This window comes from Zalophus californianus, chromosome 5 (assembly GCF_009762305.2).
Source record: "Zalophus californianus isolate mZalCal1 chromosome 5, mZalCal1.pri.v2, whole genome shotgun sequence".
Classification (NCBI taxonomy): domain Eukaryota; kingdom Metazoa; phylum Chordata; class Mammalia; order Carnivora; family Otariidae; genus Zalophus; species Zalophus californianus.
The window spans coordinates 153533993-153558776 of record NC_045599.1 but is presented as its reverse complement, the minus strand read 5'-3'; the positions used below and the strand labels follow the sequence as shown (position 1 = coordinate 153558776).

Below are 24784 nucleotides of genomic sequence, written 5' to 3'. Positions count from 1 at the left end.
GACGGCTAAAATCCCTCTGAGTGCGGGTATATGGTCTTTGTATCTTGGCAAACATGGCTCAGTTCCGGTTGGGTGTGTGGCCCTGGATTTCTGCACTCTTGGAAGTTATTTGATGAAATTTAAGAAAATGGTAAGATAAATTGACCCACTTGGAGGCTGAAAGGTGGAATTTACGTCCTTAATCTCTCCTTTTGTGAACAGCACGTGCCCCAGGCCATGTCCCGGCTCCCGGCGGTGAGCAAGGCCCCATGACTGGGTGTGTCTCCGGGCGCTCAGGGCCCTGGCCCTGTGGGTGCCGGTCAGCAGGAGTGGGGGTGGGATGGGGGGCGGGGAAGGAGGTGAGGGCGCAGAGCCAGGGTCTGTGACTTACAGGAGGCCCCAACTCCGACCCTTTACAGATGCAGCAACACGAGGGATAGAGATTAGAGCCGCTGGTCCGGATGTGCTTGACTCTTCGTCTGTCGCGTGCCGGAAGCTACTGGACGCTGCCCCGTCACCTCCCACTTGGACAGCTGTGCCAGGCTTCCCATTTGGGCAGGCACCTCCTCCCGGCGGCATCCGTGTGAGCCCGGGAGGGACGGTGTGAGCCCGGGAGGGACGGCGTGGAGGGAAGACATGAGCCCGGGAAGGACAGCGTGAGCCTGGGACCAGACGGCCTGCAGGGAGCCCCAGCCTCACTGAGTAATGACAGGGTAAATAAGGAGGACGAAGTACCAACCAAAGGAGAGAAAAGTAGCGATGTGGAGAAACACTTGGGAAAGCAGCACCAGACTGCGGCCCAGGGAGCAGGGACTGAAGACCGGAGGAGGTCGAGCGGTAGGGACAGCCCGCGACCCTGCGAGGGGGGCGCAGGGAGAGTGTGGGAGAGGCACTGTGGGGGAGAGAGCGGCCGGCTTCCCTGTTGTTGGAGGACGACATGAGCGTCCCAGCAGGAGGGACAGGGGGACCAGCCGCGCGGCCTGGCCACAGCCCAGCGAGGACTCCCTGACCGCCGGGGGCGGGCGCCCCGGGGAAACGCATGGCCCTTGAGAATGAGGGGGCACTGGAACACTTTTATCCAGACACGCCTTGAAGGATTTTGCCAGCGGCTGCATTTCTGCAGAGTGGACTTCAAGAGGGAAGGTCTGTGAGGGAGAGGGAAGGAGGGACCCGAGGGCGCGAGGCTGGTGCTGGAGGGCAGCCCAGGAGGGGGCTGGCGGCCCCGGGCTGAGGCAGGCCGGCCTCCCGCGACCAGACCCGAGGCCCTCCATCCTCTGCATGTTTCCAGAAGACTCTGTGGCATCGCTGTTATCCCCTCCCGCAGTGTTAGGTGCAATCCACCCACCAAGCCATCTGGTCCTTCCTTTGTGGGAAGATGTAAACTACGGGTTCAATGTTTTCAAGAAATAGAGGGCTATCCGGGGTACCTGTCCTTCCTGCGTGAATGGCAGCTTGCACAGCCATCCAGATCGCCGACGATCCTGGCAGAAAGTTGCCCGGACTGTGGTTATCCTGTCTGCACGTGCGGTGTCCGTGGTGGGTACCGTCGTGCGCCGTCTCCTTTCTCCTACCTGGCCCGGCTACGGGTTTCCTCCTCACTGGACCCATCTTCTCGAAGTACAAGGTTTGGGTTCGTTAATTCTCTGAGTTACTTCTCTATTTCATTGGTATTTATCGTATTCTTCTACTTTCTTCGGGTTTAATTCGCTCTCCTAGTTTCTTAAGGTGGAGAACGCTGAGACCCCTCTTTCCTAGGTTTTAGCGCCAGGACTGCCTGGCACACATGGCCTCAGCCAAACTTCCATCTCACTATCACAGTGTCACAACCTGTGTCTTCGTTCAGTTCCACACTTTCTAGTCTCCCTCCTGCGTTCTGGAGGCTCTCCCAGGGTCCTTCTGCTTCTGCCGCTCACTTGGCCGCACGGAGGCTGAAGACACAGTGTGTCCGCCTGGAACCACTCACGTTCGTTTGGGCCCGTTTTGTGTCTCTCTTGGTAAGTGTGCTCTTTGCTCCCGAGAAGAGTATGTGCTCTGCTGCTGGGTGGGGCGTCTCCCGGGTCTCCCGGGCGGACGGCGTCCAGTCTTCCGTGTTCTCGCAGATCTGCCGCGGCCATCGGCCCACTGGTCACTGAGAGAGACGGGTTCCACGTCTTCCTGCACGTCTAACAACTTTGGCTTCACGTATTTTGAAGCTCTGTTACTGAGCACATAAACGTCCAGGATTATTATGTCCTTTTCATGGTTAGTTTACCTTTATTTGGATGAAAAGTCTTCCTTTCCCGGTAATATCCTTTCCCTGAGATCTACTTTCCTGATACTGATATTGTCGGTCCAGCTTTCCTTTCTGAGTGTTCTCACGGCGAGTCTTCTCCCAGGGTTCTCTTTGAGCCCTCCATGTCCTGCTGTATCTCGGGGGCTGCTTCTCTGCAGCATCCGGCTGGGCCTTGCTTTTGCCCTCAGCCTGGGGGTCTCTGCCTTTTAGCCGGGGCATCTGCATCAGTCACACTGACGCGCTCATTGCCGGGGGCGGCTGTAACCCTGTATAGCTGCTGGCTCCCATCCGTCCTGTTTCTCTGCCCATGTTTTTCCGCCGCCTTTTGCATTGAACATTTCCTAATGTCAGTTTTATCTCCTTTCCTGGCTCAAGAGCAACAGTGGTTTATTCTGGAGGTTGCTGCAGGGTGTGTCCAGCATGTGTTTGTCTCCAGCCTCCTGGGGGTGACACGGTCCTCACCCCCAGCGTGAGAACCTACGAGAGCGGCCTTGCACGGCCTCTCTCCTCACACCCGTGGGGTTCTCGCAGACGTGTGTCGGGGACCCCGAAAAACATCGTCATTATTCCAGCTTTCAGTGGTCTGCTGTCTTTTAAGATAATTTAATAAGAAAACATGTCCCTATATTCACCCACATAGTTACTATTTCTGGTGCTCCTCGTTCCCACGTGAAGGTCGTTTCCATCTGCTGCCGGAAGGACTCGTCTTAATGCTTCTCACAGAGCAGGTCTGCTGTGATTCGTCCAGGTTAGTATGTCTGTAAAAATCCTTAATTTTAAAAGATATTTTGAAATATATTTTTCCTGTAAAGGATTCAGTTAGATTTTTTTCCTTTTTTCTTTCCAGTATTTTAAAGATACCTTTTAACTTGAATTGTTTCCTGGGAGAAGCCTCCTGTATCATTTGTTGTTGTTCCTTTGGATGTCATGCATGTTTTTTTCTCTGGCTACTTTACAGATTTTTCTCTTCGTTACAAATCAGCAATTTGATTCCCATACCTTTTAGTTTTCTTCCTGTTCCTTGTGCCCGGTTTTTGGCACACTTCTTGCGTCTGTGCTTTCATATCTAGTTTAGTCAAATCTGACAAGTCATCAGACATTTCCTCGAAGGCCTCCCCACCCCGCCACCTACTCCCCACCCCGCCACCTAGTCCCCACCCCGCTAGCCCCCGGGTCTCCTGCGGCTCTCAGGTGTTTCCTTCTTTTCTTCTCTGTTTCATTCACACAGCTGCCGTCTTAAACTCATTAATCTCTTCTTGTGTAAGATCGAATCTTCCAGTGCCCCCACCCATCTCTAACCTCCCCTCCAGCTGCTCAGACATGGAGTCAGTCTGACAACTGCTTCCATGTTCTTGTCCCCATTTCTAATGGGTTCAGCTCCAGTTGACCGATGTTTCTTGGTGCGGATTGCATTTTCTTGCTTCTTTGTAGATCTGTAATTTGGTGGCAGACGTGAATTTCACCTTCTTGGGTGAAAGATATCTTTTAGCTTCTTACTGGGAATCAGAAGTCCTTGGAAACAACTTAATCCTTTTGGATCTTGTCTTTAAGCTTTGTTGGTGGGACCAAAGCAGTGCTTAGTCTGTGATTAAGTTTTACCCCCAGCCACTGAGCCGGCCCCCTGAATGGTGAGGCTTCGGCTGTGGCTCATTCAACGGGTATGACTGCTCTTCGTGTCCAGGATCATTCCCTCAGTGCCTTTCCAGTGGCTCCCACTTGACCGTGCGTGATTTCCTGACGCGCACGCACTGATCAGTAACCGGCCGGATACTCAGGGACCTGGTGCTGGTCTCCAAGCTTCTCCCCACACAGCTCCCTCCTCTAGGGTGCCAGCCCTCAGGACTCTGGTCACTGCGCTCCCCAGATGCCCAGCCCCATGTCGTGTCCAGCAGACCCGGGGCCTGGTGCATGCCTCTCTCCGTGTCTGATGCTCACGGTCTTCACGATGGTCCAGTTGTCATCATTTTGGACCGGAGAGTAAACCCTGCCCCTGCTGCTTCTCCCTTGTCCAGAAGTAGGAGCTCCTAAAACACAATTTCAAAGTCTTGTTTGAAAAAAAGGAGAGGCTGAAAGTTAATGAGCCAATTAACCATCTCCAAAAGTAGGAAAGAGGATATCAAAATAGACCCAACATGTGTAAAAAGAAATAAGGAATAAAAGACCTGAGCAGAAATCGGTGAAGGAGAAAACAAAATGTAAAGAATGAGCAAAGCTAAACTTTTTCTCAAAAGACCAATAATGATAAAACTGACAAAAGCAGATTGATTAAGAAGAAAAGGAATTACAAATAAGTATGTAAGGAATTGTTAGGGACTAAAAGCATCTCCCCCCAAAACTCAGGTGGTGGCGTCCCAACCTCCAGGGCCTGCGAGTGTGAACTGGTTTGGAAACAGGGTCTCTGCGGAGGCTCGAGCCCAGTTGAGGTCTTTAGGGTGGGTCTGGATCCAACGCGACTGCGTCCTTATCAAAAGGGGAGGTTTGGAGATGCACCCTCGGGAACGTGGCGTGAGCGGCCATCCCTCAGCCTCGGAAGGAGCGGGCCCTGCGGCACCTTCACCTGGGGCCTCCTGGCTCTGGGACGGGGGACGGAACAATGCTGCTTTCTAGAAGGTGCCCCCACTTCCCCAGCAGGCTCTGAGGGCTTGCCTGCTCGCCGCCCCGGGAATCCGTCGGCCGCTCACCTCCCCGTCTGTGGTGCTTTGTTGCGGGGACACCACCACACAGGGTGAAGCGGTGGACGCAGCCCCAGAGGCTGTAAGAAGAGGATATTATGAGCAACTTTGTGCCAAATGGACAAATTCTTCAAGCAAAACAACGAAACTTCAAGTAGTATCTCCACGAAAGCTCCAGGAACTCCAGCAGCAGCAGAACCCCAGCGAGGAGACCACGGGCCCGGCTGCGCCACAGGCCGCACTGGGAACGCTTCCGAGAACAGAAAACGGGACGTGCGCTCCTCCCACCTCACGTGGCTGAGGCGCCTCAGCCAGCAAGCCCAACACAAATGCTACTAGAAACGTAGGATTACGGGGGAAATAGAAAAAAATAGGCCCTTTATCCAAAAAGTATGTCAAAATGGTTAGAAAGAATACGGAAAGATACTCAGCACCATTAGTTGTCAGGCAAACCCGGGCCTCAGGAAGGTCCCCCTGCATGCCCACCAGATGGCAACACAGGCAGGGGTGGGTGTGACCTGGGGTCCCGGGGGGCGCTGGTGGCAGGCAGCTGTGACACGGGAGGGCCTGGGGGGGTGGGTGTGACGTGGGGAGGTCTGAGGGGCGCGGGTGTGACATGGCCGGGGGGGCCTGGGGGGGCGCTGCAACAGGCATGGCGGCGTCAGCTCCCCTGATGCCAAGCGTGCATGCACTCCACCTGGGTGCGGCCCCAGAGAACTGACCGCTGACGTCCACTGAAGACACACACACGCACTGTGGGTGATTTTACTCCTCATACCAAGCTGGACGAAAGCCTGACGTCTGTCCAGTCACTGAAGTGTGGCTTCTTCACGCAGTGGAATGCTGCTCAGGGGTACAAGTGAGGGCCGCAAGCTGGGAGAGAATTCTGAGCCAAAGAAGCCCGGCACTGAGGGTCCAGTGTGGGCTCTGGGTCGGGGAGGAACGGGCTGGGGGCCGAAGTGCATGAAGGTCACCACGTGGTCTCTGGAGACAACTAGCCAGGAGGGATGCGGGCACCCAAGTCACTGGGAGCTGCCTGCCCCACGCTCACAGGGCTGTGTGAAAACTCACTGGGGGTGCTCCCCTCGCAGGGTTCGGGCTGTGTCTACCCTGGCACAGAAGCCCCTCTGGATGGTAGGGCGTAGAAAGGTGAATGGGCAGACTGGGGAGCCACGGAGGCACGGGAGGAACCCCAGGCCCCAGGACAGGCAGCTGTGACTGCAGGAAGGTGTCGAGATGGGGGCACAACCCTGGATCGCCCTGTGGCCGGACCTGACCCCCCAGGGACCCTCCTGAGAGGCACAGGAGGCCAGAGTGCAGAGTGAGGAGTGGGTGGAAAAAGAGACGTGGGAGAGGCGGTTGTGCAGGGAGGGGCCCCGGGCCAAGGATGCCGCCCCTCCGGAGGCCGGGAGCCTCTGAGGGACCCGCCTGCCCATACGGAAGCTGGAGCCCGGAGGAGGACGAGATGCACTTGTGCCATAAGCCGCCCCGTGGGGCTGTCTCGGGACCTGCAGGGCCCCCGCTGCTGACCCTCCTGGGCCCACCCCGGGAGCCGCACATGCTGGACGCCCCAACGTCCTCACTGAAAGTGCAGCCGGCGCCCACAGCACTGTGGCCCCCAGGCCGAGCTGAGCAGAGATGCCCGCACCCTGCGAATGTTCTGTGGGTCCAGCGGGCGGGTAGTCCACAGGGTACGCTGTGTGCTCACCCTTCGGGGCTCTTGACGCATCCGCAAGCTGGAACTGAAGGAGGGTCACGTGAACCAGTCTTTCCCCTTCAGCTCACCGCGTGCGGCTCACACACCCAGGCCGGAAGCTATGGGCTGAGAGGCACACACGTGTGGTTTCCACCGTGAACGGACCACGGTGACAGGGCGTGTGGCCTGTGTTGAGTGGGAACAGGTGGTAGGCATATGTGCTCCCTGAGCCTGGGCCTCCTGCAGAGAGCGATCGGCCCCACCTTCCACCCTGGGAGGAGCCCAGCACCGCCAGTGTGGACACCGCGGGGACCGAGTCCACGGCGAAAGAATTCAAAGCCAGCTCCACGGCAGATGCTGGGGACCAGCCCCAAACCTTGATGGTACCTGCATGTTTGCACACCATGAGAGCAGAGTCTCGAGTGTAACCGCATGGAGCATGCACCTGCCCTTGCTTCCTGCCCGGTCCCGCCACTCCGCTCATCTCGGCCCTGACCTGGGGCATTTCTGAAAAAACACCATCTGTCGGACCAGTGGTGACCATGTGACAAATTCAATACCAGATATTTAGGAAGGTTTGTGATTTGAGAGCTTGGGAAGTGGCCTTTAAATTTGCTGCTTCAATAAGTACACGAACAAACCCACATCATGCACACATTTCCAAAAACAGGAAAAGTGAAGCCGCTAAGACACCTTCCACGTCATACCAAGCCAAGAAGACGTTACAGCCAGAGAAATTTATTTTAAAATAGAAACATACATACATTAAGCTTTTTAAAATAGTCAAATTTTAAACAAAAAGGAAAAAAGCCATTTGATCCCAGTCTCTAAGGAATGGATTTAAAGAGCCACTCGAGCACTCACAGCGCGCACTGCCCACGGTCAAAGCCTGGTGCGCGGGCGAGTGTCTGCCTGCTAGGACCCTTCTCAACCACAACACAAAGGGACTCAAGAGGTGACGGGAAACGTTCAGGTTTTGGCAATGCGGAAGATGTAATGTCCAGGGATTTCCACCAGAAGCATCCCAAAATACTCAGCTGACAACCCAGCTCTGCTGCGCAGTGGCCGACCCCACGTGGCCTGGGCGGCGACTCAGTTTGCGTGGGCCTTCCGCGGGGGCTTCTCCTCGTATGACTCCCCGAACTCGTTCACCCTGCTCTTATCCACGGGATAAAGCCTGCAAGGACAGCCGTGCCCTCGGGCTCTGCCATCTGGGAAGGGGCTCAGCTCCCGGCAGGGAGGACCCAGCGACCCCATGCTGCCGCGGGACAGGGATTCAAGGGTCCTCTCATGCCCGCCTGTTGTTGTGTGTGTGTTTTTATGATCGGGATGGAGCTCTGTGCTCAAGGCAGATCAGAGGCCCATGGCAGCTGAGCCAAAGCAGCAGGGTTGGGGACACCACCCCCAGAAGACCTAGCCCTGCCCTGCCAGGCCCATGGCCCCGGGGTGGGGTCTCCCTCCAGCTCAGCCAGACCCTGCCGGTGAGGAATGGTGTCACACTGTGGGGAGACGCGGGCCGACCGGCCCCACACAGCTGCACACAAGACCAACTCATCTCAACTAGGAGAAAAGGACAGTCTCTCCCTCACGCACACCGCCTCCCTCCCCACGGGACGAGCAGCACGGGCGTCCGCCACACTCACCATCGCTGGTAAAGGTACACAAGGAACACCACGTCGTCCCTGAAGCATGCCAGCCGGTGGGAGGTGGGCATGGTGATGATGAAGGCAAAGACATCATCGATGAAGGTGTTGAAGGCCTGCCAGGTGGGACAGGGGAAGGTGGGAACATGGGTCGTTGGGTTCTCCCAAAGACACACGCCCCTGCGCACGGGCCCTGTCCCCCCCGTCACTGGCGGACTGCCGCTCAGCAGACACCACGCGTGCCCGCGGGTGTCCCAGAGACACCAGAAGGGCAGAGAACGAGCAAGTGCAGGAGGACACTGGACGCCTGGGGAGCTGGCCCTACTGCCCCGGGGCGCCCACCTTGCAGCACACGCCCCGGGTCTCCACAGACCGCGAAGGCCAGCAAGGGCTGCCCTGAAAACACGGGCCAAGAACGCAGCTGTCCCCCCGCTCCTCAGAACTGGTCGTTTGACCTCAGAAAACAGAACAGCACAGCATATACCCATCTCCCCTGAAAACCGCACAATGCCACTGAAGCCCGGTCCAGGCTGCTCAACAAGCACAGAGGCCCCATGGTCCCAAGCTCCGCCCGCGCGGGACGCGCCACGCGGGGACCACCCTCACGGCAGCTGGACGGCATCTGTGGACACAGGCCCTGGGGGCAGGTGGTGGTCTGCGCTCTGATGTGTGTCACCAAGAGGAACGTGGTTTTTAATTCAAGAAAACGTCTTCGGCCGCTACGATGGTCAGAGAACCACTGTCCTTAAGTCACCACCATGGTACACGTGGCTCAAAGCGCATGCCCCCCTGCCCCCGCCTCCACGAAGTGCCACCCAATGGGCGTGTGAGCCCTGAGGAGGCGCCAGGCCGGGAACTGACCTTGTAGGTAAAGGCCTTCCAAGGCAGGTGCGCCACCGACTTCATCTGGGGAACAGGAGAGATGCAGCAGATCAGTGGCCAGCCACACAGAAACCATGGGTGTGTGGATGGGCTGCGGTCTTACCTTGTAGTTCACAAAGAGCTGGGGCAGCATGAAGAGGAAGCCGAACGCATACACCCCTGGGGAGACAGAGAGCAGGCTGGGACGGGCACGGTGTCTGGGCAGGAGAGCTGATGCCCCGCAGCCCAGCACCTGTCCCCACCTATGGGCAGTCTGCTGGCTGCCCCCTCCCGCCACCCTCTGCAGCCTGCTTCAGGCCCTGCCCATGCACTGCGGCCGCCCCTGGGAATCACACCTGGTGGGAGCCCGTCGTGGGGCTCTGCGCAGAGAGCCCAGGCCGGTCAGGGACAGCCTAGCAGCCAGACGACCCACCCACCCCTGCCAGGACGTGGACCCGGCCCGTGCACAGGGCTTGTGGGCCTGGCGGCGCGCTGCACTCTGGGGCCTGCTGCTTGGGCCTGCCCTCAGGAAGCGTGTGTAGACAGTGTTGTTTCCTGCCACCCTGAGCTGTTTTCGTGAGGAGAAAACACACGGCCCAGGACTCTGTGGCCGAGGCAGCCTGAGTGGGGCTCCCGCAGACAAACCAGGTATCTGGAGGCCCCCAAACAGAGCACGGGCCACAGTAAGGGTCCTGCGCGCACAACCTCAAACCAATGGGGCCCCGTGCAGGAGCCACGAGGAAGCTGTTGAAATGCTGTTGGCGGGACTGAAGCCCATGACTCACCATTGACGAAGCTGTTGATGAGCCAAGAATACCAGCTGGAAGGGAAAGACCAGCGTCAGCGTGCCAAGTCCCGCGTCCCCCATCCCTCTGTGCCTGTCGCGTTGGCTAGCAGCACGGTCGTGGAAACCACGTCACAAACACCCGGGCACTAGCAGGTGCCAGTCGGGGGACCTGCGCAGACAGTCCTCCCCCCGGGACGCAAGCACCAGGTGGCGGTGAGACCTGCCCTGATAGGGTTCTCCGTCAGAGCGGCCGGCAGCACGATGACCCGCACTGGGGTCCAGCTCTCAGGGTCGTGTCTGCATTCAGGGGCCGTGCTGCCTTAGCCAGCTTCCCCTTGTCCAGACACACCCGCCCTTGTCCCAGACACCAGGGCTGTGGACGCCCGTGGCTCTGTACTTGCTGCTTGGGAGAAGGGCGGGGGGGGGGCACCGCATGACGGCCTCGGTGCCCTCACTGCAGGCTGTGTCCTTAGTCCTGAAGTGCCCCCGGGCAAGGCCCCCCCACCCCCTGTCCACGCTGCAGGGGACCCGAGGCACAGCAGCAGCCGGGGACAGAGGCCAAGGGGCGTCCCCAGGCGGATGAGCAGCCGTGGGGCTGGGCAGCACCATACCTCTTATATTTGATGTTCAGCAGGGAGTAGACGGCGCCCCCGATGCACAGAGGGTACAGCAGATAGGACAAGTACTTCATGGCCTGCAGGGAACAGGTAACCCCTGTGAAAGCCCCACGTGCAACGGGGGAAGACAAGCAAAAAAAGGCAAACGAGCCACGACTCCAGGGAAGCGGGTGTGCACGGTGCTGGGACAGCGGGCGCCCAGAAAACGCACAGCACCAGGAACGAGGCCAGACGGAACACAGACGGTATCAGCCCACCGGCCTACGGCAGACCGACAAAGGGGCCCGCCGGGGACGACAGGGCAGAAACGGTCCCGGGGCCTGTGGCTCGCCCCTGTGCTCGTCTGGAGCTTTACTGTGACGCCCGTAGAGCCCGAGCTCAGACACCAGGGAAGCAGAATGTGACACGTCCCCACGCAGGAGGCACGTCACAGCCAAGTGACAGCTTTAGCTACGCCCGCGGCAGCGCTGCTGGCCTCAGGACACGACGCGGCCCCCGTGGGGGTCAACAGAGTCTCACGACAAAATGTGCCACCACAGCACCCACACGAACCACCCGGGACAACTTGGCGGAGGTTCCCTGCAAGGCCCGGGACAGGGAGAAGCCCCAGAGCCTCCTTCCCCAGGTGCGTCGCCCTCGGGCGCTAGCGCACCCCAAACACCCCCTGCTGCCTACCTGCGCGTCGTACTCCTCCGTCTTCCTCTCCGACTTGCTGTAGGTGCCGAACTATCACAAAATCCAACAGAGTCCTGTCAGTCACCTGACTCCAGCCCGACCCGCAAAGGGACAGCCGCAGGCAGCTACGTGAGGCTCACCCCGGGTGCTGACCCCGGGGCTCCAGTCTCCAGACCCCAGTCAAATCGCTCCCTGCCCCTTCAGAGCCACCCAGGGACCCAGAGAGGTCCCCACGGGGCACAGCGAGTGCCGCGTGCAGCAGAAGCACACCCGCGAGCATGTCCCCTTGCTGGGTGCCCCTCCTAGCCTCCATGTGGTCAGCTGATACAGCAACGGTGCTTCCTCTGTGCGCCCCACGCGGCTCTAAGATCAGTGACGGTGGAGTCACTGAGGGGCTGCAGAACAGGACAAACTGCGTCCTGCTGACTAGTCTCCCGCCCTCGACGGTTTAGAACCTGGAAAGCTGGGGGTGCCGTGAGCCCCGAGGTTCTCCTGGAACGGGTCCATCACGGCAGCAAGAGCAGAGCGCCCAACGACAAACCTCAAACTGACACCAACCCCCAGCCCCCATCAGGCCGTCAGTGCAGCCTGCGCTCCGTCCCCAACAGGAAGCCCACGTGGGTCCGGCACTGGCCGCTGGCAGCAATCGGACGCCGGCCCTGCCAAGGGAACTGCAGAGCCGCGGCGGCCCCAGCCTCCACCTGCGTGCTCCCACCTCGTCTGCTGGGGGCCTGCTCTGAGCCGGAGGTCAGCCACGCGGCTGAAGGATCACCGGCCCAAGTATGGCGTCTGACCAGAGCGCAGCTGGGAGACACGTGGGGGATGCTCTGGGACAATCACGTGGGCGGACCGGGGTGCCGCGGGAGAAGGTGGGCTGCCGAGGGGGAGGGGTGCAGTCAGAACAGAAGAAACCCCCACCTGGAACTCGGGTCGCAGGCCTCTCCAAAGAATGGTCATCTTCAGGGCCTTTTTCACTTTCCACAGCTGACGGCAAAGAAGGAGAAACAGACGTTTAAGCTCTGAGACCAAGGAGTCCCCAGAACTCACCACTGGAAGGTGACGGGCCACAGCGTCTGCCTGCTCAGCCCCTCCAGACCGGCCTGACTGCGCCTCACGGCCTGCATGCCCAACCACTGAGCCTGTCTGCCCAGGGGGACACCACCCCCTCTTCTCTGCACCCGGGGAACTGGCACTCAGCCCGCTGTCCTCCTCCAGGCCAAGCCCCCTTCCCAGCCCGCCCCGCCTGCCTCCTGCTTTACCAGCACCTTCCTCCTGGTCAGCACTGTGAGGCCCCAAGCCTCTGCCCTGAGTCCTGCCATTTCCAGTCTCTGGGGGACCCAACCCTTCTCACCACCTCACTGAGGTGGGACCAGCATGGCACAGCCACTTTCGAGCTGGGTTTCCACACGGTGACACGTGGCTACGGGAGGGTCCCTGCCCACGCTCTGTGACGGACAGACCAAGCACCGTCTCTGACCTGACCACCATGCGGGCCAGCACCCATGGGCAGGGGCACAGAACCACAGCCATGGCTGAGGCTAGGAGAGGGCAGCACTGGAGGCCAGAGGAGGATGTCTGGGCCCACCACCCCCTCTGCTGACTGTGTCCCAGCCCCACCACCGTCCTCACGGCCTGGCCCCAAACTGCCCACCCCAAAGGATCCCTCTCCTGAGCCCCACACAGCCAGACTGCCACAGGGCGCCACGCTCCTGGACGCCATGTCCCACACTTGGCTTCCTGCAGCAGCGAGCACAGCACGAGCCAGGTAGCTCTGCATCCAGCGGGTTAACTACATCCTGCAGACGGCTGTGATGGACGGATGCTTTCTGTAGCCTCAGCAGCCCGGCCTGCCCTGCCCTGCCTTGCCCGTGGAGGGGCCACAGCCCTCCCTGTGTCAGACCTGGCTCAGTACTGAGTGCAGGGCCAAGGGCTGCTGCGCAACTCACCTCGATGGCGGCGCCGATGCCCGCAGGGACCAGCACCAGCAGGCTCGTCTGCTCGTCCAGCAGGAACAGGAAGATGACCACCGTGCTGAAGCAGCGCCAGAGCACTGGGGATGGGGCGGGGGGTGGCAGGGCGCTGTGCTGGGGGGCTGGCCCTGCCCTATTCACACCCCACGCCCGGTCCTCACGGCACCCCCACGCACCCCCTTCCCACACCCCCACCTGTTGGCCCCCACGCATGCGCCCTCACATCCCCCCGACGCCTCACACACACACATACAACCCCTCACGTGCACACATGAGGCCTCATGTAATTTACCCCCTCCGTCACTAACCCGGAGCGGGGCGTGTGGCTGTGTAAATGTCCTGCAGATGGAACACAAGGTCCCCTCAGGTTCAGAAACGTGCACGCGGTGCACTTGCAAACACACAAACATGCCGAGAGCACACGGACAAGACAGGTTCTGGGCAGGGATTAGGACTCGCTTCCTGGGACTCTCACATCACCCTTTCCTATTTCTACACCAATTCGCGATAAACCAGTCTCTCTGTTGAGAGCTATACCTTCTCCTTTTAAGACCCTACTTTGTGAAACACGGCGGCTCACTGACACGGCCCTGCTGCTTCCTCAGCGCTTCCCGCCGAAGGAGCAGAGTCACCTGCCAGGGCACCAGCAAGGGGCGGCGGGCACCAGCGGCCCTCCATGGGCACGGCCCCAGGGACCCACAGCATCTCCTGCCCGCCCTCCGCTCCCCGGGAAGAGAAAGAGGAGGGGGCAGGAGAACTCAGCGGGGGCCCTCATCCACGCCGAGGGCACCGGAGAACAGGACAGAAGAATCTGAGACACGGACGATATGGGGGCCACCCAAGTGGCCTAGACCACCCCTGGGCATGTCGTTGCTGTGGGAGAAAAAGAACTGCCCCCGTTGTCTGAGATGCACCAACATGCACCAAGATCCAGTGTCTGTCATCGCCAAGGCGGGCCCCGGCAGGCAGCCTCCACCGCCTTCTGTCCTCTGAGGTCACAGGCCTACCCGACATTCTCTGGGATCTAGAGACGGCCCCTCCCCAACTTGTTAGCAGGCAAGATCCAAAGGTGACCCTCCCACACGAACAGGATCCCCAGCCGGCAGCTGTCAGAGATGACCCTAAACTTCAAGTTCCAAAATGAACCTTAAACACCTATCAACCGTAGCATATGCCCTGGGAATATGCAAAACTCCTAAGAGCATCTACCTGCTTTGGTAGACATTCCAATCATGCTCTTCTTCTTTTTCCAGAAACTGATGTCGTTTTTAAATGCCAGGAAATCAAACAGAAGCTGCAAAGGGAAGAGCACAGCAATTTACACCTCGCGTGGCTTCTACAGGTGCTCTTCACCGAGTGACTGCAGGTATGCACCGGACCCAGGTCCTAAGGACACAGCCAGACAGCCGCCAGGCGCCACAGAAGCCCACGGCCTCATGTCTCATCCACCATGCCAGAACCGCAGGGCATCTGACAGCTATCATGGGTCGCATGCCCGCAGGGACGTCCACATACTGCCCTCACCAGGTCCCGCCGGCTCTTAGCCGGAGCGCAAGGGTGTGCAGTGTCTGTCCCAGAAGCACACGGGCTCACTCGCAGACAGACCTTCTGATAAAAACCACTGTTCCACGGCTCACTTCTGCAAAGGTGCAGCTGGGCAGTCAGGACGGGCTGCAGTAGGGCTCCCAAGCCTGCCTTGCAGCCTACCTTGTCTGCCCCTTCCCAGCCTGACCTCAAATCCAGCACCGCGGCTGCATGGGGGTCAGCTTTCCTCCCCAGGTGTGAGACTCCTTGTGCAAAAAGGAATTCTATGCAAGAAATAACTTTCTAGTACTGAGATCACCGTGCTAGAATTACATAAACAAACACTAGTCCTCAATGAACCTCACAGATTTTGGATTTCCTTCCAAGATGGCCTCCAAGACCAGCAGATAAAACCCCAAGTCCTTCAGGGTGTCAGGGACCCAGGTCCAGACACCCTCTCCTGAACTGGGAGAAAGGACAACCTCAAAGCCTCAGGTCTGCCAGGCTGTGCAGACCCCCGGCTGAGGACAGCGGGTGCCTGCAGAGCCACCAGCCCAGTGACCACTCACGTGAAATGCTGCGACAAAGAAGGTCAACGCTAGGAAATACAAGTTGGTGTCAACAAAAATGCCTTTGACTTCATCGGCGTCTTTCTCTGAAAACCCTGAGAGGAAAAGAGGAAACACAATGCAGGGTGAGTGAGGTCAGTGAGCGCGGTCAGCAACACCCATCGCCGCACAGTGGACAAGCTCGGTGCTCAGCACGGACAGCCAAAGCCCACCGTTCTGACGGGAAGTGGGTTAAAGCAGCACACCAGGAGGGGCAGAGGCTCCTTGAGTGTGAGGGCCACTTTGAGGACTGGGAACAAAAGGTCATGCCTGTCCCCCAGGGCCCGGTCCACTGCTGCCCTCACCGAACTGCTGCAGGGAGTATACAGCGTCCTGCATGTGGATCCAGAAGCGCAGCCTCCCCAGCGAGATCTTGTCATAGGACACGGTGAGGGGCAGCTCGGTGGTGGAGCGATTTATGACCTGGCAGGAAGAACGGCAGTGAGAACGTGCCCTTCCGAGGATTGCAGCCCGCCCACCTGGCCACGCACGCGGCCACGGCACACACGCCACAGCGCATCTTGTTCTGCACAAGCGGAGCCTCACGCTTCACACCCGGGCCCCACGGAGTGACAGTCTGCTCCCTGACCCGGTGGTTCCTGCCTCCCCTCTGCCCTCCCTCCTCCTGGGAGCCTCCTCATGAAGCGCTCAAAGCTTCTCTGAGTGACAAGCCTTGTCCTCTCAGCCACCCAAACCCCGTGTGTGTCTCAGAACCCATGCCTGCTCGTCCCTCTGCCCCTGCCACCTCGACATGAGTGGCATCGAGATGGGCCTGGAACCTGCTCTTGCAGATGAGCTGAGTGTGGTGGGCCTGGCGGAGCCTCCACACCTCTCCAGAGAGACTGAGTGTCGGGTGCAGGGCTGGGCACGCCTGCCCATCCGGGGACAAGAGAAAGCCTCAGGAAGACGGGACACGTGAAGTAGGTGTGTGCAGGTGCAAGGAGCTGCCGGGAGTGGGCGGAGGCCGCACCTGGCAGGAGAGTGCGGTCCCAGGGTCTGGAGGCACACAGGGCACTGACTCCCCACACCTCTGGGGGTCCGGTGAGTCTGTGAGCGCCACATGCCAGCACATCACATGAACACAGGGCCGATGCCACCAATCCTCGCTCGCTCAGCAAACTGCTGGCAGTGACCATGCACGTCAGCAGCCCAGCAACCAGAGCGCGCCATGACTGACCACACACCAGGCCCCGGTGCACTGGCATGAGGGCAGGTGGGCGCAGGCCAGGCCCGCCCCCAGAGCTGCCGCTGTCCAAGCCGCAGTGAGCGGGCTGTTCCCCAAAGACGGTGTTCTTGCCACAAAACAGCTCTAAGACAAAGCATTAACGTCACGAAAAGACGCAAGAAGCACTGGTGGTCTGTGCGTGTGTTTTCGTGTCTGAGTGGCAGCACCATGTCACACGAGGCTACTAAGCCCCCAGGACGATGGGGATAGCACAGGTGCCCTGCAGACGCTGCCCCGCAGCCTCTCCCCCTGCTGCCCTCACACCTGTCAGAAGAGCACCAGGCCCTCAGCAGCAGGGACCACGACAGCTCCGGGGCCACGGAGCACTGATCGTGTGCTTCAGCGGGGCTGGCGTGGCCCAGGTTTGCACAGGGCGCCGCAGCATACTCCGGAAGACGCCAGGGGGCCAGCAACTGCCACTCTGGCCCATGGGCCCCGCAGATGCGGTCGGCCGCCCAAGGGAAGTGCGGCGCCCTGCGTGTTAGGGTCAACAGTGCAATGACGTCACTTCTGAGCTCTTGGCAGCAGGAGGTGGCTGAGCTGGGGCAGGCGGAGCCCCACGTCAGGCGCCTCTTTCCCCGCTCACCGCCATGCACCCCACAAGCACCCGAGCTCTCTGTGCCCCCAGCTGTCTCATGTGCGAATGAGGAGCACAGACTCCAGAGTGGCTGAGCGCACGGCCCCCCCGCTTGGTAAATGTCCACAAATGCCGCAGACGTGTCCAGGAGCCACAGTGCAGGGCGGTCAGTCCAGCTGTGCCCAGTGAGGCCAGAGAGGTCACCTGTGACCCTCAATAACCCCCATGACACAGACCGTGGAGACACACAAACCCACAGGCCCGGGAGCAGGGCTCGGCACAGTGCCTGCTGCAGGATAAGTGACCTTCCACGGTAATCATCGTGTTGTCATTATTGCCCCAAAGTCAGCTGTGTTTCACGGACCCTCCAATCCACCCTGGAGGGCAGGGTGTGAGTTCCCTTCTGCTTCCACACTCAGCCCTGGCCCTGAGGGGAGGCCTATAGGCTCCAAGGGGACGGTGACACTGTGTGGGGCCAGCCCTAAAGGGAGCATTTTGCTCAGGACCCACCCTGAGCCATTCTGCACCTTCAAGCCAAACAACTAGGGTTCAATGGAACAACGTTCATGAGCTGTTCTGAACCACACTTGGCTCTCCCACGAACTCTGTACCAGCCATACAGAACCCTCCCAGATCCTTTCACCGAAGGAGGGCACAGGGGCTCGGGGAAGAAATCAGGGGCAAACCCAGAGCACCCCCTTGCCAAGTCAGAAGCACGCGGGTAAGTCCTTGCAACGCCACGGCAGTCCAGAGAGAGCAATGCTTACCACGAGGTCCTTTACCCGATTGCTGAGCTGGTCAATGAACAGGATGGGGAGGTAGTGCACGGTCTTCCCTAGCTGGATCCTGGGGGAGCCAAGCAGTTTTCAAAGTCACCATGAATGCTTTCACCATTACACAAATCAGACACAGCGGAGATGCTGGAGGCACCTCAGAGAAATCCTGCCCAGCGCTCCGCGTGCCTCTGGTCACATGATCCCAGGACACACCTTCCCCACGGAAGCAGAGGGGTCTAACCAGCCACTCTTCCCTGAAGTCACACCCATGGGAGGGATACCCCAGTGGCCACAGTGTGGAATACCATCCAGGCCATCAAAGAGTGATGAGCCCATCTATGCTGGACACGGATGGTCCAGGGATGCAGAGTCAAAATGGAAATAAAAACCCACCTGCTGTTTGTACCTGGGGGTAGGCAGGGGCCAGGGGGGCTTTTTATGACTCTTCTGTACCTTTTAAGTGTCTAATTATGTGACTGTTTTGCATACTCAAAAATGAACTTTAAATTTTATTTTTTTTTAAGTTTTTTTTTTTTTTTATTTGACAGAGCGAGAGAGGGAACACAAGCGAGGGGAGTGGGAGAGGGAGAAGCAGGCTCCCTGCTGAGCAGGGAGCGCAACACAGGGCTCAATCCCAGGACCCTGGGATCATGACCTGAGCCGAAGGCAGACGCTTAACCGTCTGAGCCACCCAGGCACCCCTGAAATTTAAATTTTAAAGAAAAAAAAACACTTGTGACTATACCACAGTTACCCTGACATGCGAAGAAGGAAAATAAATCTCATCACAGCCATTTCTAGGAGCTGCGTGACCATCGGTATCAGATCTTAATCTAATAGCGGGCTCCCCAAAGAATGGAAATACAGAGCAGTCTAAGTTGGTTAAGCAATTTTAACACTTACGGCTAACTCGTGATGCTAACATAACGATCTAAAGAACAGTTTTTTTTTTTTTAATTTTATTTATTTGAGAGAGAGAGAATGAGAGATAGAGAGCATGAGAGGGAAGAGGGTCAGAGGGAGAAGCAGACTCCCTGCCGAGCAGGGAGCCCGATGTGGGACTCGATCCCGGGACTCCAGGATCATGACCTGAGCCGAAGGCAGTCGCTTAACCAACTGAGCCACCCAGGCGCCCTAAAGAACAGTTTTTAAGTTAATGTAAGCAAGTCGAGTTAAACCAAAACACGGAGTCCTAACAGAAGTAATCGGTATGCAGACAAGACAAAGGTCAGCATGACACAGCCTCACAGTCTGGTGGCAATCTCGGTCAGCAAGACACCAAGAGCGGAGGGACAAGGTTTGGGGCGCTCCAGGCAGTACTGCAGGCCCTTCTGGGCCTCTTATCACAGGGGTGGCTCAGAGATGCAGGTATGGCCCATCTGCTTCTGGGTTCTGCTGGGCCATGCTCCCACAGGTGTCCCCCACCCTCCACACCAGCTCAAGGAGTGAACGAGCTATGCTGGAGGCTGGGCAAGTAAACACGCCCCGCGGAGCACCACTTCTGCCTCCCTGATGCGACCAGGAGCACTTACATCTTCATGTACCGATGCACATCGGCAGGCAAGGAGGCCCCGTCGAAGACGAAGTCATCCACCATCACATTCAGTGTTAGTCTTGGTCTCCAGTGAGAAACAGGCTCGTCCAGGGCACTTGGTGGCTTCTTCTCTGCTTCTATCTGCTGGTGAACGAAAGGAGTGACTCAGCAGGAAAAGCCCGGTGCTGGGGGGAGGGGCACTGTCCCTGGGCCCGGTCTGGGGAACCACCACCACGTACTGACACAGCAAGACCACAATGCAGTGCCTGGCAGAGTATGGGGGTACCCACAGATGCCCGCTCCACCAGAATGACACCCCTCTCTTCCTCTTCTCAGTACAAGCCAGAGGGTCGCTACTTTGTAACACTGACTCCCACTTCAGGTCTTTAGCCTGGGTTGACCCGCTTCTCAGGGATCCTGAGAAGGGTGAGTCCTGGGACATTTGCAGGAGGTGTAGGCACTTGGAAGTAACAGCCCTGTGGCTGGCAACGAGACTCAGCTCCCAGACCAGGTCTGTCAAGTCGTCTGGAGGACAGATGTCAGGGTTGGGCATCAGTCCTAGACTGAGCTATATTCAGCCAAGAAGCTATGACTGCCAGGAAAATCTTCCAGATCTAATTGACACACTCTATGTTACAGGATCATTTCATGTACCTCCCACCTAAATAAATGTGGTTCAGCTAAAGTAGCTTAATTTAAAAACAGTTTTCCAAATAATACTAACAGCAAATGTTTATTTGGCATTTGTACATTCCAGAGACCCCTTCACACCTCTAAGATCCACCACCTCACTGATGCCCCAGGAAGGCCTTGAGAGGCAGGGCCATACTGTCCCCCAAAAAAGGAGCTGAAGGCGTCTTTCCAAGGGGACACAGCATGGAGCAGGCTCACAGATACTTCCTGGAAAGCTACCATATTTCTCTTTTAACAAATGACCTCACCTTCCAGTCTATGTAGACTCAAATACCAGAATTCCTTTGCTTTGTCCATAGCTTCGTTAGTAACCACCTAAGAGATTTCCAGTTTCCTTGTACATGAGGTTTTCTACGGATACAAAAATGTTTCCCATACAAGTCCCTCTTTCATGATTGTGAACAAGGTAAATACTGAAGGGTTGTCCTGCCCTACGCACAGTGCAGTGAGTCTACCAGCTGCAAGTGAAGCCTGCAGCTGAGCTTTGCAGAAGGGATGCCCCCACCCCCCACTGGGGGGCACACATGCTCCCTGGAGCTTGAGAGGGTTCACGGCCTGAGAAGAAATCACTGGATTACTTAAATTGCATGTAACTAACTTGGGATAAAATCTGTCTGCAAACCCACGAGAAATGATTCAGCTATAGGATAGATACGTATGCCCATTACATCAAACTGCTTCACTTTCCAATGGTCACTGCAGCTCCAGACACAAGCTGCACGTGCAGAAACGTGTGTGTGAATTCCAAGGGGAGAGTGCAGGTTTCATCGGGCCAGCGACCTCATGCACTCACCTGCGTAGCAGATTCCCCAGTGAGCAGATTGACCTCCTCCGGTTTGGGGACCATGTAGGTAGTCAGAGGGCTCACCAGGTGCACCTGCTTCCCGTCATGCCATGGCAGGATGCCAGCATGATGGAGGAAGATGTAGGCATACAACGTCCCGTTGTTTCTAGTTTTCTTTGGTACAGAAACATTAACTGTCCTAAAACAAAAGAAAGGACTGTTTTCCAACTCTGTGCATGTTAGGTTCCTCACGTAAACACACAGGGTAGACTACCCCCAAGTATCTTTATAAGTGACGCTGCTTCAAACTGATTTTGGCTCAGAAGTACTAGGACTGAAACCCACCTGCCAAGACTTACTGAAATCCCAAATGCTGGCTTTCACAGACGGGTCTCTGTGGACGTGGGCAGCTGTGCTGAACACCGAATGGACCTGCCGTTCCTGCCTCTGTCTCTCAGCGCTCAGAGAAGTCAGTAACTGGCCTTGGTCACGGCTACAGTGGCCAGGCAGAGGCCGACCCGACTCGTTGCTTCCCCTGCCCCCTGCACTGCCTCCCACAGCTCTCGCATGGGGCGGGCTGGCCAGAGGACAGACCTCCCAGCACATCCCACATTCCCGTTACTCCCATCTGATGCCTTCCAGACACCTCAGGGGAAGAAAAGAGACTCCTGACAAGCAAGTTGCGCTTTTTTTTTTTTTTTTTTTAAAGATTTTTATTTACTGAGAGAGAGAATGATAGAGAGAGAGTCTGAGCGGGGGAGGGTCAGAGGGAGAAGCAGACTCCCCGCCGAGCAGGGAGCCCGATGCGGGACTCGATCCCGGGACTCCAGGATCCTGACCTGAGCCGAAGGCAGTCGCCTAACCGACTGAGCCACCCAGGCGTCCGGCAAGTTGCTTTTTAAATTACACTCACTGAAATCTTAAAAACTAGAACCATAAAATAAACACAACTTTTAAGTCACCGTGCAAATCTGAATATTTGCACCACTTCCTCTCTACTGCTCTATTTAACTATAATTTTCTACAACCTTGTCTTCTGCACCTCATTTCTTTCCCGTACAGGTGACCTGACCGAGCTACGACAAAACGAGCTGCTTGCTGTGGGGAATCACGAACGCCTTCTGTTCTCCAGGTCGTCTCCACCTCAAAACCTCCTGCTTTGGAAACTGTGGCCAGCGCCTCGCATCCCACAGCTGGTGACCGTGGCGTAAGCTACTTCCTGAGCGACACACTCGTCCGCTGCGGCTTTCGCACAGCGCGGAAGTCTGCCCGCAGTTCACACAGGGGCACAGCTGAGACCTCCCCCGTGCACAGCACAGGCGGTGACAGCCCTTCTCTGTGCTATAACCTCGGCACATACGCGACACGACCCTTCCCACGGCCCCCCCGCCGCTGGCGCACCGACCCAATCTTACTTCTCAAATTTTGAGTCCACGTCAAAGTCTTCCACGTTCAGGACCAGGTCCACGTTGTTCTCAGCGCCAAGGCTGGACCGCGTGGTGGTGTACACGCTGAGCTGGAAAGGGCGTGCAGGGCGCTAGGGGGCAATGCCCTGGCAGAAGACACGCGCCCACCGGCGACCCCCGGGCGGAGCTGACCGCCCGCAAGCGGGGAGAGGTTTCACGTCCCTCCCAAGCGGCAAGCGGCCCCGGGACAGGAGTTATTAAGCCGGGTCGCAGACCGCAACGGGGCAGGCTCTGGGCGCCTCCAAAGGGGAGACGAAGGGCAGGGGGCAGCGCCGGCAGCCTTCCCGGAAGCCCTTACAGGCACGACCCGAGGACGCGGGGTCGGGCTCGGCAGGAAGGACCCCCCCCCCTTCAGGGTCGCGCAGGCGTCCGGACCCCGCGCTCACCTGCAGCTTGGGCCTCCGCGCCAGGTACGGCTGGATGCAGTTGCCGTCGCCGGCGCACGGCCGGGTGTAGACGATGCCATACATGACCCAGCAGGTGTGCACCACGTACACCACGAACACGCCCACGACCAGGCTGGTGAAGGAGCTGCGGCCGCTCCACATGGCGCCGCCGCCCCCCGGGCCGAGCGCGGCGCCCGCTTCGGCCCCGCCCGGCCCGCCTCGCAGCCGCGGGCCCCGCCGCCCGCCCGGCGCGCTGCCGGCCGCTCTGGCCGCCGCCGCTCACGCGAGAACCGCCGCGCGCCGCCGCCACCGCCGCGGAGGAACGAACGCGCCGCGCGCCACGGGCCGCCGGCCGCCCTGCATGCTCCCGCCGCCCTCCGACCGACCTGTCGCCCCGGGATTCGCCGCCCGGCGGCCGCTTCCGGGTCCCGGGCCGCTCGCCGGAAGTGGGCGCGCCGCGCGGCCCCCTGGGAAACGCAGTCCGGCCAACGCCGCTCACGCACGCACGCTCGCGACAGGGGCGCGCCGCACGCTGGTGACGTCTCCTGCCCGCGCCGTCCTCCCGGCGTGCCTCGCGGGGTCCGGGGGCTTGGGCTTGGGCCGGGGCCTGGGCCTGTGGAGGGCGGGGATGTCGCGAGGGGAGCGGGACGGGGAAGGGCACAGGTTGGGGAGGCGGTCGCGAGGGGGCGGCGAGGGTCGGAGGGGGCCCCGGGTGAGGGTCAGAGCGGGGCGGGGCTGCGGGGGGGCGGAGCCTGGGGCGCGGTCGGGGGCGGGGACATGTGCCGGGGACGGGCGGGGTGGGCGCGGGGCGGAGCTGGGGCAGGGGCGGGGCCGTGGGCAGGGGGCGGAGCTGGGGCAGGGGCGGGGCCGTGGGCAGGGGGCGCTGCCCGGGCAGGGGGCGGCGGGGACCCCTGGGGACCGCCCCAGTCCGGGGCAGCCAACCGCACCGTCCACCGCGGAGATGGTGCTGCCCGCAGGCCGCCGGACCCACGTGGGGTGAAATGTTAGCATTTAGGAACCTGGTTGGAGGCGATATCAGGGTTCGTGCCATGGTTGAAGCCCTTTCTATTTCTGGAGTGGCGGCAAGATAAAAAGTTACAGAAAAGAAACAGTCAACAAACTCAGAATTCAAAGGCCCGATTTCACTGGTTATGTTGTTTCACTATAAACCCCGCTGGGGGGCGATTCTGAAGAAACAACATTCCTGGAATAAAAAGGTCTCCGTGCAGCGGAGCGGGTGCGGGTGGGGGCCCGGGCGGAACCCCCCCGTCAGGCTGCCTCGGCGGGGGCTGGGCCGCTGGGGGCGCTGCGGGAGGGCGGGAGGCCAATGGTGCTGGGACTTTCTCCAGGGAAAGCCGCCCGGTCGGCCCTGGACGGGCACGTGCTCTGCCTGGTTCCATCAAAGTTCCAGAACCCTCCATCCCGCGGAGCTCCGGAGCCCATAGTTCAGCTCTCCGCAGGGGCATTCTTTTCTCTGACATAATCAAGAACACGGCAGGCATTTCTGGAGATGCTAGAAGCTATTCATGAACCAATAAACTGCTTAAGCTTTTCGGAGGAGGGGGCGAATTGCTTCAGGGTGGGGGTCTCAGGGGGCTCGCAATGGATAGGGAAGTGACTTAAGCAGAGATGTGGAGGGGTGGAGGCCTCCCAGGAGAGAGGGAGCTAGGCTGGAGTGCAGGGGTCGCTCTGGGCCACCCGCTCCTTGGATCTGGGCCAGAGATTTGGGGCCATCTGGTCATTCTCTCCTGGTCCTTCCTTAGATGTCTGTTCTAGAGAAATCACTAACTCCTTATCCCTTACGAGGAGGACATACACTATTTACACTATGAGGCTTGTGTAAAGTGGGAGTGCAGGTCCTAGTAAGAAAAAAAGCAGGAAAAGGAACAAAGTGGATTTTTTATGGAGTCCTTCCGTTTCCCTGTCTCAAAGCTGTAAAAAGATCTTGCGTGGCATTCCTGGAAGGTCAGATATAAACCCCGTGCTGTGCAGGGACTTGGGACTGACCCGGCTTCTAGGCTGCTTCCATATCTTGGCTA

The 24784-nt window shown here is 58.8% G+C and overlaps 1 protein-coding gene across 2 annotated transcripts; it reads right to left on the bottom strand.

Moving 5' to 3' along the window:
* Window positions 1-7337: 7337 nt before the first annotated feature.
* Window positions 7338-23157, bottom strand: CLPTM1L (CLPTM1 like). 2 transcript variants are annotated; one of them, XM_027606630.2, is made up of 17 exons: window positions 22746-23157; window positions 22309-22409; window positions 20903-21092; window positions 19415-19560; window positions 17874-17952; window positions 15610-15727; window positions 15266-15360; window positions 14382-14466; window positions 13149-13252; window positions 12121-12186; window positions 11203-11253; window positions 10522-10604; window positions 9909-9943; window positions 9248-9303; window positions 9124-9168; window positions 8263-8378; window positions 7338-7796 (listed from the first exon to the last, which is right to left on the bottom strand). In XM_027606630.2, the coding sequence occupies exons 1-17, from the start codon at window positions 22905-22907 to the stop codon at window positions 7712-7714; spliced, it is 1617 nt and encodes a 538-aa protein (XP_027462431.1). In that variant the 5' UTR covers window positions 22908-23157; the 3' UTR covers window positions 7338-7711. The 2 variants fall into 2 exon arrangements, with proteins under 2 accessions (XP_027462431.1, XP_027462432.1); XM_027606631.2 differs by having other exon boundaries at window positions 19415-19557.
* Between the last annotated feature and the right edge of the window lie 1627 nt (window positions 23158-24784).